Raw genomic sequence first — 16611 nt, forward strand, 5'->3', positions numbered from 1 at the left:
CCGTCCCTCCTGATTGGCTAGTCCTCATCTAATCAGGTTTCTGCTCTCCCACCTTGTTTACAATTAAATTCCAGTTCTTACTTAGAGCACGACCTTTGCCTTTGTTAAAATTCAAGGGAATACAGGGGTATAAATACCACCAGACTAGACTTGTCCAGGCATCATCCCTAAAGAAGATGGCAGAGTTTTTCATTGAAACATCAGTTATAATCAATACCTGTAACCAGCTTGAAGCTTGAGAAGAGTTTATTCATCACCTGGAAGCCTTCCACATACTGGAAGGATATTTCTCAGCCCTGAGAACACTCAGCTGTAAGTAATTTTGAAAAGGATGTCCCTCCCTGATCACTCCAACTAAACTTCAGTGCTGGTGCATTTAAGTAACTTGCAGAGTTGGAAAACATTGTTTTGGTTCCAAAAGGCAAGCACATTTTTACATTTCTTGTTCTAGCTTCTTTGGAGGGCAAATCCTTTCATTCCCATCTTAACATATTGTTCTGCAATCCTATTGAATTTCTTCTCACAGCTGCCATTTCCTTATCCAGTTCATTGAATTGATCCTCCTAATTCAACGGCTTAGTCTGACCCTTCTTTGCATCAATATTTCTTGAAACATCTCAGTAGTCATTGCTTTCTTCCATTTGTTTTCAATTAGTGTATTCTCTATATTTTTTGTTCTTTAATCAGAGCATTACATACTGAATTCCACTTGGGAAAGTTCATTTCTTAACCTGCCTCTATATGAAGTCTGTTTGTGTTTTTCCAATTAGTTTTGTGTTAAAACCCAGGCAACTTACATTAGCTTGCCACTTGTCACAAGCGAACACTTAAATAAGAGCCATACTATTTATGATTCTGACTTTTGTGAATTCATGTCACTGTGGATGCATAAAAGGTTTTAGAGATTTAAAAAAATGATTAGCACTTATTGATACTCAGGGCAATGAAATCCTGTGCACTGGGTTAGAACTCCTGTGACAATCCAATTCTCCTTGATCAAAGATTATCAGGATTCATGGACTGAAGGAGCAGTAATTAGTTTGAGCAACCATTGTAACTCTCTTGCTGCTATTCATTCTGTGCTGTAACATAATGGTGCTTAGATTATTAAAAAAGATAATAATTAGGATTATAGCATTGATAATTTTCTGTTTTTCGAAATAATGGAGGTTCAAATTCGCTGAAGCTTTCATTAGTCAATCAGGAGAGGGTCAAGCAAGAGCACAGATCAAAAGCACTCCTTCCTCAGATTACATGATCTTCCAATAGTACGCAACAAAAATGACAGTCAAATACCCAATGAGCCGCAGCCAATGATGTACCCAGTACCAACGACATAACACAGTCCTGAAAATCGGTAAAAGGCATTTGGTGTATGGCAAAGTCTTCCACATTTTTCATGGAGAGAGCAGATATCTTTAAAGTCATCGACAAATCTACCTACTAATTATATGTCAACGATCTCTAAAGCATCACTGGAAATATTCAGTGGCGTAATTATGACCTTATGGATTATTTAAGAGACAACACAATCTGGGGATGAACTCTCAGAGGTCTGCCCAGCAAGGTGTCTCCACTAATCACTTATCCATATTAGCTTACCAACTTCATTTTAAATGCAGTGCACTGATTAACCAAGTTGACAGGGTGGCAAAGAAGCTGTTTATCATGCTGGCCTACATCAATCTGGGTATGGAGTTTAGGAGCTGGGACATTACACTGCAGTTGTACAAGTCGTTGATGAGACTGCACTTGGAGCCTTGTGTACAGTTGTAGCCACCTTGTTACATTGTCAAGCCAGAGAGGGCGCAGGAGAGGTTTACGAGGATGCTGCCTGAAATAGAGGGCCTGAATTCTAGGGAGGGGTTGAACACAATGGATCTTTATTCCCTGGAGTGGCAGAGAACAAGGGATGTCCTCATAATTGTTTGTTATATGCTATGTCATATGACACAGGTGATCATGCTCTTTCTATGACCATGACTGCTCTCAGCAAATTTTTCTACAGCAGTAGTTTGCCATTGCCTTCTTCTGGGCAGTGTATTTACGACCATGACCCTAGCCATTATCAATACACTTCAGGAGGATGTCTGCCCGGCATCAGTGGTCGCATAACCAGGACTTGTGATATGCACCAGTTGTTCATCGACCATCCACCACCCGCTCCCATAGCTTCACATAACGTTGATCGGGGGCCTAAGCAGGTGCTACACCTTCCCCAAGGGTGACCTGTAGACCAGCAGAGAGAAGGTGCACCTTACACATCCTTTGGTAGAGGCGTATCATCTCCCCGTCACCCAGATCCTCACATAAGATTTATAAATTAATAAGGATATGGACAAGACTGACAGTCATATTCTTTTCCTCAAGGTTGAGGAGTCCAAAAGTTGAGGGCAGAGATACAAGCTAAAAGTGGAAAATTTTTAAAGAGACCTGAGAAGGTAAATTCTTTACCCAGAAGGCAGTGAGTACTTTGAATGAGCTGCCAGAGGAAGTGGTTGAGACATTCAAGGGCCACTTGAATATGTACATAGAGGAGAGAGGCTTCAAGCATTATGGGCCAAACGTGAGCAAATGGGACTAGCAGGGAGGATGCTGGGGTCATCATGAACTAGTTGGGCCGATGGGCCTGTTTCCGTGCTGTATTACTCTGACTCCCAAGTGGAAATACTTAATTCTATTCAACAATTATATCTTCCAGTACTCAATGACTCAAACAGTCCTGAAAGGCCTGAATCCATGCCAGTCTCAGGCCAGATCATAGGTGAGAGTCAGTGCCCGTGTTACTACAGTAAAAAAAATCAGCCAAGTGCTCTCATTATCAATCCCAATCCAGGGAACTGTACCTAGAATACACCCATGGACATTGGGCTGCAGGCTGTGACTTCTCAATAATCAAGTCCAAGGGCAATTACAGCCACTACAGAGGGTCCCAAATGATAATTGACAACCGCAATTTTGCACAGTTGAAAAGCCAATGCCCTCAAGACAGAAGGAAACCTGTGGCAGAAAGCTTAATTAAACTGCTAAAAACATTCTATCTGCTGCTCCAGTTAATCACCAGACTGGAACTCAGTAAGAAACAGGAGCAAGATGTTCCCAGCTGCCTGTTGTAATGTAGGAATTGGGGCACCATCGAAACAGCACACATACAGTTAAGCACTAAATGTCAGACACAATTCCCAAATTGCGCACAGCCAGTGCTTTTTTAGTTCTCTCCTCCAGAAACCAGGGGCTTTCATGCATTCAATAGTTCCTCCTGCTCTAACAATCCAGGATGTTGTATATTTTCTTACAGAAGAGCAGAACTTTTCATGACATGCTGTGATCTAATTATTGTATAATAGTTTTGTCTTAAAAATACTAACTTCATATGTGCAAATTGTCACTCAGATTATAATTTCAAAATCCAAAGGGTTTCAAAATAATAATAATAATTCTTTTTGTAATAAGCTGCCTTGCAATATTATCACCTTCCACTGTAATCACTTGCATATTTTCTAACCGTTATCTTGCACTCACCAGCACCTCACTATTGAGTCTACAATCCAGGCCACCTTGTTATTTTACTCCGGGAGAAGGCCCCCAACAACTGCTCATTGTTCATGTGCCTCTATCATTTTGAACCTACAGTCAAGATTCCTGGCCAGGAACTCCCAGCGTTCATTAGAGACCAGCATAGAGCAATCATTTGTAAAAATGTGTCTGATACTTCCAAAGAAGATGAGCAGCAAATCTGTAAATAAAGTCACAAGTGAATCTGTAGATTCTGGAAAACTTGAGCAATGCACACAAAATGCTGGAGGAACTCAGGGTAGGCAACATCTCTGAAGGAAAATAAACAAAATTTAGGGCTGAGACATTTCATCTCAACTGGAGTTTCAGCTCGAAACATCGACTGTTAATTTCCCGCCATAGGTGCTGCCTGACCTGCTAAAGTTCTTCCGGAAATCTGTAAACAGAGTCGAATATAAAAACAAACTGCAGATACATGAAATTTGAAGTGAAAAGAAAACATTACTAAAACACACAGCAGGTCAGGCAGCATCTGTGGAAATTAAACAGTTTATGTTCATCAGAACTGGGCTGATGATGGCTCTCAAACCTATAACATTTTCTCTACCCACAGATGCTGCCTCTAGGTTCAGGAACAGTTATTATCCCTCAACCATCAGGCTCTTGAACCAGTGGGGATAACTTCATTTAACTTCACTCACCCCATCACTGAACTGTTCCCACAACCTATGGACTCACTTTCAAGGATTCATAACACCGGACCGCATATTTTTCCGGAAGTGATGCTTCCTCAGAAATTCTTTGTTGTCGTGATAGACCACTTGAACTTGAACACAAATATACTTTCAGACTACTTGTATCACGTACATGTACTTGTTTCAGTACTAGTTGCATTTGGAGAAAAAAGAAATTATCTTTTACTGAATATAATATGTTTAATTCCATAACGCTGCTGACGTTTTGCAGTAGTTCAACTAAGCTAAAATTGTTTTGCTGATTATTTTCGTTTGTACTCAGTGTTTGAGGCTTCGTGCTTAAGTGTCCAATGTCTTGTTCCTGATATTTATTGCTTATTTATTAATTTTTTTCTTTTCTTTTTGTATTTGCACAGCTTGATGTCTTTTACACATTGGGTGTTTGTCCATTCTGCTGGGTGTAGTCTTTCATTGATACTATTGTTTTTCTTGTATTTACTGTGAATGCCAGCTAGAAAATGAATCTCGCGGTTGTATATAGTGACATATATGTACTTTGATAATTAATTTACTTTGAACTTTGAACTGATCTGCAGAGCGTTTCTAACATTTTCTATTTTATTTCTGTGGATAGAGTTGTCACTCGAAGCATTCCTGAGTGCAAATGCCCCCAGGAAACTAAAAAAACACACCAGAAGGCAAAGACACGGTATTTATGCTTAGCTTTATCCCAGCAATTGAAACAAACACAGCCTTTGCAGCTAACTCACTCAATCAACTTGACCTACAGCTTCGACTTAATGGATACTTTTAAAATGCAAAGAAGCTCTCTAATTACGGCCTGCGAAAATGATTAGAATCATTTCCATGCCACAGTCGGTGTCTGCAATCTCCGCCTCGGGTGTCACTGAGGTAACACACCACCCACTGCCACCAGATGCAGCTGCTCGCTGCTCGAGTGAGGAGCCACTGCTCTCTCAGACGAGACACATCTGTATTCTCACCACTTTCCCTCAGAGCTCTAGTCACTGGGTTCAACAAAGAACCAATAAAAATGCACAGTGGGTATGTTTAAACCACTGCTGCTCAGGTTGACTATTGTGCAGTCAGACTGTGTCCGAGAGTGGAATCAAGGTAACACTGGTAGCTCATGCTCAGGTGGAAATCCATCTTCTAAACTCTAGGTGAGATGTAATAGAAGAAACAAACAACAAACAGAAAGCAGCCCACTAAATACTGCCTGGCACAGAGGATCTGAGAAACTGGCTTAAAAAAATCAATTCAAATCTAAGGAGTATCCAGTGCCCATGGCCAATGTGAATCAATTTCACCTCTACCTCCTGCTGAAATGTTATGTTTATCCAGTTATGTTATATGGCTCAGAATGTTGGACAGTATCTAGTAACATGAGGAAATGAATTGAAGCAGCAGAGATGTGGCTTTTGAGGAGGATGCACAGAATATCATGGACGAAACGAATATCTAACGAGGATGTCATGAACAGAGCAAGCACAAAAAGAGAAATAATGTATGAGATCATGAAAAGGCAAGATGACTTCATTGGACATGTGATTAGGAAAGAGGAGTGAGAATGCATGGTAATTATGGGAAAGATTGAAGGGAAGAAAGCAAGAGGAAGGCAAAGACAAATGATGATGAAGACATCAGCTAGAGAACTGGAAATGAATACCAATGAATTGATCCACTTGACCCAAAACAGGAGTGTGTGGGCCATGGCAGTCAAAGCTCAAACTGGGCATGGCACCTGATGATGATGATGATGATTATGATGATGACCACCTGCTGGTCATCCAGTCCCAAACACCACCTCTTCCTTCCCATCCAGGCTGCTGACCAACTTGTTCCACAGCCTCTTCTTTTAATTGTCATGATATTCACCTATCCCATCACATCATCTCCCCAGTCTTTTCCTTGACCACTTTACACTCTGCTGTCAACCTTTCCCCACAACTTCCCATCTCCCTCTAGAACCCCATTCTCGCGTCATGAGAAGTTAATTGTGTGAGGGTCAGGATCGACACTTCCTCCTTCGTACCAGAGGAGAGGACCCTCTCATCTAGATTCCATTACAAAGCCCATATCAGGGGGCTACAAATGGAATGGTGCCATTTCTTTTGTAAATACTATTAAAATTGCTGAACACAATTCAAAGACAATTTATTCTAGACCAGCTATGTGGATACTATGCCCAGAAAGCACACCAACATCTCTACTTCCTCAGAAAGCTAAGGAAATTCAACATGTTCCTGTTGACTCTTCCCAATTTTTGCAGATACACCATAGAAAGCATCTGGTCAGAATGCATCATTGCTTGGTTCAGCAACTGCTCTGCTCACGGCGAAAGGATACCACTGAGAGTTGAATAATCCCTGCTACTGGCTCTGTCTACAATGCACACCATCATTGGAAAGCTGTTAATATAATCAAGACCTCTCTCACCTTAGACATTCTCTCTTCTCTCTCCCAATAGTTAAAAAATACAAAAGCTTTAACTAGATCCAAGGACTGCTTCTACCGCCCTGTTATCAGGCACTTGAACAGACATCTCAGACTCTAAAAGGTAAATTCTTGATCTCCCAATCTACCTTGTCGGAGCCCTTGCATTTTATTTGTCTACATGCATGAACTGCACTATATTCAGCATTGTTTAGATTCAGATTCCCTGAGATTCCATGCCTTGCATTAACTTCAAAGAACACTCAGAAGTGAAGCATATGAAGGACAATGTCACTCCACAAATATTCAGGTTCTATTGGCACAGAATATATAAATAAATGAACAAGTATAATGTTTATGTGTTATTTATTTAATTGGGTTCTCTTTATCAAGTTTTAGGACTTAGGTGAAAATCTGATCATATTTTAAGCCATATTTATGTAGAAATAGAGAAAATTTTACGTGGTTCACTAACTTTCTAGCACCACCAAACTTGGACACAGCCACAAAATCAGGAAGAGTGATGGTGAGGCTGAAACTCAGCCATATTGTTAACTCAATAAACTTTGTAGAACATACATTAAATGGGCAAGAATATTCATGGACAGTATTTTTTTTTCTGGATGCAGCTAGGATTCGAATGTTGGTGTTCTCAAGGTTCAAGGCAACTGTGAGTTTTACTTGGACAATGTTGACTTTCTCTGAGCATAATCCAAGTGTGAAGTAAGACTATAGGCAACAAACGCATGGCCAGGTTCAGGCCTGGAGAAGCACACCTTTGCATGTCCCTTACCCAACACTTGAGCAGCACATTTATAGACAGAAGTCTGCCTTCAATATGACACTTGGGGCCAATTTTCCCCCTTTTCCCAAAGGCTTCCAAAATTCAAGACTTCCAGAGGAATTGCAGGGTGACATCATTTTACACAATTGGCTGTGTTTCCTGAAAATAGTCAGCACATGCAAGTGTTGCAATGTTGGAGCTGCCATCTTTTGCAGTAAGTTTATCCCTAAGGCAATTTGAAAATAAAAATCACATGCTGCTGTTTTGCAAAGAAGGCAGGAAGTTATTCCAGTGTCCTGACTGACATTTGTCTTCTGACTAGCAATAACAAAACAGATTGCTTGAAAAGTATCTCCATGTTGTTTGTCCGGGGTTCCCACGGGAAGTGAACGCCATAATCCTTGTAATAATAATGTAGGTCGCATCCGGAATTTTTCCGGGTACCGGACGACTTCCTCCCACACCTTTCTGACGTAGTTGGAATTCGCGTACGAGGCAAGTTACAGCAGTGGTTTGCCATTGCCTTCTGCCGAGTGAGTATTTTTCCCACCCCCAGTGGAACGTGCCATAGTCCTTACATTAGGGTTTTTCAAGGGGAGATGCAAACAATGCTACAAGAGCATGAATCTAAGGAACAATAACATTAAAATACCCCAAACTGGGCACACTCCGGCTTGCATCCCTGGTGACAATTTTAAGCAGCCAGTTCAAGAAGGGCCTCAAGAAGTAACCCCAGCAACCGCAAAAGAGACAGCCTAATTACTCAAAGCCTGATACCACTGCGGTACCCTGATGAATTTTATTCACTCGTGCTATTTCTCTGCCTCACAGTGAACTTTATGGTGAAGGGCATGCAGTCCTGTTCGCTGTGGAAGCACAGAGGTAATGAGGACCGACTGTGCCATGAAGACTGCCCTCTGGGTCATGCCAGGTTCCATCAGAAGCACATCCTCTGCAGCAGGTGACATCTCCCCCGTCGCCCTCACACCATGCAACCACAATGAGAAATTCTGAAACCACACAGGATTATCAGCTTGTAGGCAGCAAGTTTCACTCTGCTGGGGGATTACACACACACTCACTCTGAGAGTAATTTTAACCCACAAAAGCACATGGCGAAAAGATAAATTGAAGATAAAATTTCTAACATGATCCAAACCAGTCTCTGAATGCAGACGGTGGAACATGCACACAGACTTGCTTTGCATATGTAATTGAAGCTACGTGCCTGATGCTTTTAATTTCTAGTTCAGGTTTCACTAGTTGGGTTTCCCCAGCTGGGGGTGAGAAAGGCAGGAGTTGCAGTGTGGAGAATAAAATGCTCTTCCCCCACCCCTGCTTCCAGATCCCAGCCCAACAAACCACTTACTGCAACCCGCTTCACCCTGTGTGATCACGGCACTTGCAATGTCCCCAAAGCCACAACCCTTCACCAGTCTGACATGTCCAGTGTCCTACTAACATACTCCTTGCTATAAACTGTTGTCTCCAATCTTTTTACACCAGCCACTCAACACCACCTCCTCCTCTCCCCAAAGACATAGTCCTTCCCTCTGCCGCAGAGCTCAGAACTTGCCCATCCAATTGCCACCTCAGCAATGGGTTACCGACATTACCAGATCTTTACACCTGGTAGAACTTGTAAGCCAATTGCAAACCCAATGTGTAACCATGGGCACCCACACGGGCCCCAGCTATGCCTGCCTTTTTGTTGGCCATGTGGAATTATCCATGCTCCATCCCTACACTGGTAACACTCTCTAACTCTTTCTGCTCCATACTGATGACTGCATTGTTGCTGCTATCTGCACCCATGCTGGGTTCCTCAATTTTATCAGCTTTGACTCCAACTTCCACCCTGCCCTCAAGTATCTTTGCTAACCTTTTCCCTTTCGTGTTCTTGCTGTCTCCATCTCCTGATATCTTGTCGGACGATGCTGAGGATGTTCTACGAGTCTGTGGTGGCCAGTGCTATCACGTTTGCTGTTGTGTGCTGGGGCAGCAAGGTGAGGGTGGCAGACACCAACAGAATCAACAAACTCATTCGTAAGGCCAGTGATGTTGTGGGGATGGAACTGGACTCTCTCACAGTGGTGTCTGAAAAGAGGATGCTGTCTAAGTTGCATGCCATCTTGGTCAATGTCTCCCATCCACTACATAATGTACTGGGTGGGCACAGGAGTACATTCAGCCAGAGACTCATTCCTCCGAGATGCAGCACTAAGCGTCATAGGAAGTCATTCCTGCCTGTGGTCATCAAACTTTACAACTCCTCCCTTGGAGGGTCAGACACCCTGTGCCAATAGGCTGGTCCTGGACTTATTTCATAATTTACTGGCATAACTTACATATTAGTATTTAACTATTTATGGTTCTGTTACTATTTATTATTTATGGAGCAATTGTAACGAAAGCCAATTTCCCCCGGAATTAATAAAGTATGACTATGACTATGTATAAACCTACTGACTCTCACAGCTATCTTGACTATATCTCTTTCCACCCTGTCAATTGCAAAAAAAAAGCTATTCCCTTTTCTCAGTTCCTCCACCCCTGTCACACCTGCTCCCAGGATGAAGTTTTCCATTCTAGAAAATCTGAGATGTCATTTTTCTTGAGAAAAATTGGGTTTCCCTTCCATCTCCATTGACGCTGGCATCACTCGTATCTCCTCAATTTCTTGCACATTTCTGCCGTCACGCAATCTGCCCCTTGCCAGAACAAGGATAAGGTTCCCCTAGTCCATGCCTAACACCCCATAAGCCTTCATATCCAGCATATCATTCCTGGTCATTTCTGCCATGTACAACAGGACTCTACGACTGGGCACATCTTCCCCAGCTCACCCCTAATTTCTGTTTTCCAAAGGCAACGCTCTCTAGGTGACTCCCTTGTCCACTGTCCGTCTCCACCGATCTCCCTCCTGGCACTTATTCTTGCAAGCAGCACAAGCGCTAGAGCTGCTGTTTCACCTACTCTCTCACCACCATCAGGGCCCAAATCAGTCCTTGAAGGTGAGGAGACACTTCAGCCTCCAAATTTTTTGGGGTCATCTACTGTATGCGGTGTTCCCAGTACGTCCTGCTCTACACCGGAGAGACTGACGTAGACTGGGGAGGGATCGCTTTGTTAAACTCCTTTGCTCTGTCCACTATGGAAGGCAGAACTTCCCAGTAGCCACCCATTTCAATTTCCTATTCTCATTCCGACATGTCGGTCCACAGCCTCCTTACTGCCAAGATGAAGCCATGCTCAGGTTGGAGGAGCAACATCTCATATGATGGCATAAAAATTGATTTCTCAAACTTCCAGTAATTTTTATCCCCTCCCTCTTCTCTCTTTTTCTATTCATCTTTCTGGCTTCCCTCTTGCCATTTCTCTTTGCTCCATCTGCCCATCACCTCCCTCCTTTCCTTTCTTCCATGCTCCACTGTCCTTTCCTATCAGAGTCTCCCTTCTTCAGCCCCTCATCTTTTCCACCTATCACCTCACAGTTTCTTAGCTTCATTTACCCCCTCCCCCAAGCACCCAACACTTTCCCCTCACCAGCCATCTTGTACTCCTTCCCCTGCCCCCAAATTCTTAATCTGGTTTCTACCCCCACCCCCTTTCCTTCCAGTTCTGATGAAGGATTTTAGCCTGAGATGTGGACAGCTTATACCCCTCCACAGAATCTGCCTGACTTACTGTGTGTGTGTGTGTGTGTGTGTGTGTGTGTGTGTGTGTGTGTGTGTGTGTGTGTGTTGGTCAAGATTTCCAGCAGAATTGCCTGAGTTTATCACATTTCTAACTGTTCCTCTAACTGTTCATAGAATTTATCATTGGCAGTTCAGTGTTTCATTATACACCTTGAAGACTTGCAATTTACCTTGTATATCTTGACCTCATGTAAATTACAAGATCTTACATACCTGTTCCTTTGCTGCGATATGGAGGCTTGAAGAACTTCACGACACCGTACACGTTTACAGTGACTCCATCTTTGATCATATTTAGTGGCATGTATGTATAATCACGTAATCCAACCTACATAAAGAAATCATAAAAATAATTTCAGACTTACTGTATTCTACAACGTTCTCAAATCGATCGGCCCAACTTGGCCACCTGAGAGAGTACAAAACTTGATTTTGGCTAACCGGCTGTCTGTAGTAAAATGACGGCAATGTGGAATAATAAAGGCAACTTAATTGCAACAACGCAAGGCAGGTCATTGGTGGTTTGTGTGAAAATTGTAAGAACAAACATAATGTACATGTAGCAAAGCTCTTCAGATCAGCTGATCGATGAAATAAACAGAAGAGCCGCTGGCAGCCCTGGGGATAGAAATGATTCACTGGCTTCTCACTAAAATCATTCCCATTACTGCTTTCACCATGTGCAACATTTACACATTTCTATGAAACTTTCATAGGAAAAAACAACTTTTCTTCCATTCAATTACAATGCAACATACGAATTAGAAGTGGGCCATTCAGCCCCTCAAAGGGCGCTCAATAATTCACTAAGGTTATGGTTAATCTGGCTGTGACCTCAATTTAACATTGCTGTATATCCACTGTAACCCTTCACCACTGCTTACACTAGACAACAATTTTTTTTCCACAGTGTTGCTTCCTCAGAAATTTTTTTGTTTATATTTGTGAAACTGAACACAAACATAACTTCATACTTCTTGGATCACATAGGAATTTGGAGAAACAAGAAAATAACTTTTATTGAATATAATGCACCTAATTGCATAACGGTGTTGACACTTTACAAAAGTTCAACTAAGCTAAAAATGTTTTTTTGATGATTTTCATTTGTACTTAAGTGTCTGAGGCTTCTCACTTAAGTGTCCAACAATAATCAGTCAGCATTGATGGATTTCAGATGTCCTGATATCGTTTCTCCATGACTGCAATGTCCTGGTAAAACCGTCCACCATGCTCATCACTGACAATGCTAAGATTTGCAAGGAAGAAGTTTAAATGGGAACGCAGAAAATGAATCTTTAGTGACATGTTGCAGTTCATGATTTTGCATGCTTGAAGTATGTCGTCAACCAGCTGCATGTAGTTCAACCACATACTTGAATGCCTTCCTGCGATTTTCTCCGGTCCCACTAGAAGTTCTTCAAATTGCCTGTCACTGATGACCTGCTTTGATTTGTGAACCAACAAAAATGCCTTCCTTAATCTTGGCATTAATTATTCTGACTTGAATTATGAATTGAAATAGCAAATATAGGTTATTTTAAAAAATGGTGCCTGATAGGGAAACTTCATGGCGACTGTCATGATCAGCAGCCAAAAATCCATAAGGTACACCCAAAAGCATTCAGGGAGCAAAATCTTGGTTGTCTAGAGTTTTTGAGAATCTATCTACCTCTGCCAGAAAGAAAAAAATTAAAACCTCTGTTTATATTGTCCTTTGATGGAGAATTCTGATGACTCACAATCTCTCATTACTATATTAAATGTGCAACCCCTTGGTTTTATACAATGATTCTCAATTCTAGATATTCCACAAAATTTTCTTTCCACATCCATCCTGTCAAAAATCCTCAGGGTCTCTTCCATTAACTTTTGAAAGTGTGATAAAATTTCAAGTTTAAAAATTACAGTAAGGAATAACACAATCATCTGGAACAATTTCATCATTATTACACAACTATATCCTTCAATGTTAAGGCTTTCAATAACATACTTGAATTTTTAACATAAAAAGTTACACCTGCCTAAAAGAAATACTTTTTTCATCCCTTCAATAAAATCATAGAACTACGAGTTATTTTGTACCTTGTTCAAGTTCAGAATGTTTCTAATTCAAGTTCGAGTTTCATTGTCATTCAACCATACATGAATACCCATGAATACAGCCAAATGAAAAAGCCTTTCTTCTGGGACCAAGGTGCAAAACACAGGACCCAATAGTCATACACAGCACAAGGCACATGCAGCACACATAAGATAGCAGAAAACATACAGTCACATAAAAAATATAATATATCCCAAATCAGAGTCCATTGACGTTGTCAGCAAGAACAAGCCCGCAGTCCACAGATGAACGTAATCCAGCTTGCCTTTCATCCAGCGAACACTAGATGGCAGTACCAGCACCAGCATGGACACCATGTCACACCACCTCCATCGTCACCTTTCTGAGTGGCTGAAACAGGCAACACCGTGGCATGAGGCCTAGTCGCACTACAAGCAAAGCCACGAAGCTCCCCTGCCATCAGTCCTGCCAATAAACCACTGAAGTAGACCTGCAGCATTTCACATTAACGATGTCCAACAGGGTTTTGCAATCACAAAAAAAAAACTAAGACAATCACTTGCTATTAAACTACACACCATCTTCGTGCACCAACCCTGGCACATCTGCGTAGCAACCAGCAACGTGGTGCGCACCAATCCAGCTCCTACGCCACTGAGCAACTCGTTGATGGGGTAGATCTGCAGTACTTGAAGTTCTTAATGTCCAGCATTGTCTTGTGATAGTAAAAAAGCCATTTAAAAAAAATAACAACACCTCTAGCTGTCAAATGAACCATGTACTTTTGAATTCCTGTCAATATCGAGGCTACCACATCTAATTTTTGCACAACAAGCTCCCACAAACAGCGAAGTCACAGTGAGCATAATGATCAGAGTTGAGGGATAGCTATTGACTGGGACTTCCTTACTTTTCTGTGAATCCTGCTCAAGGGCCATTTACAGCCAAGAGGGCTGGCTGTGTTCTAATCTGACACTGCAATTATAAGACATTACTGTTCAGTATTGCACTGGAGTGTCAGCCTAGATTACATGCTCAAACTCCTAGAACAGGACTGAAACCCACAAACTTTACCCCAGAGGCAAGAATTCTTTCACACACCTGAGACTGATCCTCTTGCTTGTCTTCTGAAATTACCTGTTACTGCAGATATACAAGTCCAAATACACAATGTCCTCAAGCAATTTTTTAAAAAAAAAGACAAAAATAAACACCTTTTGTCTTGGTACAAAAGCGACTGAGACCCCAGAGATGTACTGCATTCTCAGACCTGCTCAGCCAATCCTCAGCCCACTGAATCAAAAATGCTATTTTGTTTAAATATTTGTTCTCAGGATGTGTTAAATTTATTTAATTGAACTTGAACTTCTGGCTTTGTGCTGGCGGTATTTGAACTTTCGCTGCTGAGATGACGGCTCAGAACTCTTGACGTATAAAATGTCGCCTTTTCTTCTCCCACACTGCTCGTGGATTTCTCTCCCCTTCCTGACGGACCTTTCGAGGTTTAAGTGTGAAAATCCAATCTGCTCCATCAATCGCCACTTCAACCTGAAGCCCCGTCTGAATACAAGAGATCTTTCACCATGATTTCCAAGACGATCAAGTACATTACAGTGTCCTGATCAATCAATCTACACTCACTGGATTCATTGAGCGGGTACATCTACTTATTAATACAAAGATTTAATCAGCCAATCAATGAATAAAAGCATCAGACATAGTCAAGAGGTTCAGTTGTCACTCAGACCAAACATCATAATGAGGAAGAAATGTGATCTAAATGACTGTGGAATGATTGTGGGTGCCAGACAGGGTGGCTTGAGTATCTTAGAAACTGATCTTCTGGGTCTTTCATGCAAAATATTCTCGAGAGTTTACAGAGGGTCATGTGAGAAGCACAAAACATCCAGTGAGTGGCAGTTCTGTGGATGAATATGTCTTGTTAATGAGAGAGGTCAGAAGAAGAGAATGGCCAGACTGGTTCAAGCTGACAGGGAGGTGACAGTAACTCAAATAACCACACGTTACAATAGTGGTGTGCAACATTGAAGGCACAACACATCGACCTTGAAGTGAATGGGCTATCCCAGCCAAAGACCATGAAGGTACACTCAGTGGTCACTTTATTAGATACAGAAAGCGCATCAACGTACGCCACCAAAATAAATTGAGAGCTATCACAGCACAATTCTTGTTGCAAGAAAATTAGCTGACACGTTTCTACACTACAGCAGTGACTACTCTTCAAGAATGTCACCTTGACTGGAAAGTGATTTAGGGCATTTTAAAACTGACACATTTCAATGCAAGATTTTAGCTTAACAGCAAGAGTTCGCAGTTTCTAGCTCAAATCAAATCTCATTGCTGTCACTGTGTAAACATGGTTGGCCTTGCTACATCTTACCCTGCCACCAACTATAACTGATATGATGAGAAACATTTTATTAGTAAATGCTTTCATGATGAATGTGCCTGAGGTAACTCATCATTTTGTACTCATTAAAAGCAAAAATGAAGCTTTTAATAGATCAGCATGCTGACCATTGACCAACTGTTCAATTATAACAAAATGAAAGCAATAACTACCTGCTTTTGCCACAAGCAAAATACGCCACATGGATGATGAGAAGACAGGTGCTTCGAATACAACTTAAAAATCGCTGATACTATTATCAATCTTCAAACCCCAGCACACACCAGGTCTCAAATCACACAAGAGCCACTGTAAGGGTACTAAATGCAAAGTAATTACCCTGATGGTGAAACATTAGCCAAACTCCAAACTGGAAACTTACCAGCACAAGATTTGATTGGTTGAGGGATGGCATATTTCTAGATCAAGACACAAGCCCTGACACAAAGTTCATAGTCTGCAAGGCAGCAATGATCCCTGTGCTCCTTTATGCTCTCAAGGTCTAGACAAGCAATAGGTGGCATCCAAAGCCACTGGACAAATACCAGCAATGCATCCTTGTGAAATCCTCCAAACTCAGTAACTAATCTTTTCGCAGGCCACCGTTCCCAGCAGTGAGGGAATGTGTACATTTAACAGGCTACACGGGGCAGCTGTTGGCATGCCCAGTGTCATCTCCCAAAACGCTCTTATCCTGAGCTCTGTCGCAGGAAGGGTTTACAAGACAGAGGGAAAGATTCAAGCACGTGCTCAAAGCTCTCTTGATGGAACGATACATCTTGTGATGCACTCAGACACATCATCAGGGGTCACAGGGTGCTTTGAGTCTTTCAACATCAGACACCCTTGCCTGGGCGACCCAGCCGGGTTGATCAAGCTCCAACTTATGTCTGAGTAGCATTCTGCCACGGATCACTCCTCCTGATCCACAGGCATCTCGAGGCTCAATCCTGACGGCTTTCCTCTTCTGGGCTCCTGAGATG

At 41.9% G+C, this 16611-nt stretch overlaps 1 protein-coding gene across 3 annotated transcripts in view; it reads right to left on the minus strand.

Moving 5' to 3' along the window:
* The window catches only part of pot1 (protection of telomeres 1 homolog), a 349938-nt gene that overhangs the window by 176912 nt on the left and 156415 nt on the right, over positions 1–16611 (minus strand). For all 3 annotated transcript variants that reach the window (XM_072267898.1, XM_072267896.1, XM_072267897.1), the window contains one exon: positions 11364–11478. In XM_072267898.1, coding sequence (XP_072123999.1) covers positions 11364–11478 — 115 coding nt within the window. The remainder of the gene's footprint in view (positions 1–11363; positions 11479–16611) is intronic.

The sequence above is a fragment of the Mobula birostris genome, chromosome 9 (genome assembly GCF_030028105.1).
Source record: "Mobula birostris isolate sMobBir1 chromosome 9, sMobBir1.hap1, whole genome shotgun sequence".
Taxonomy (NCBI): Eukaryota; Metazoa; Chordata; class Chondrichthyes; order Myliobatiformes; family Myliobatidae; genus Mobula; species Mobula birostris.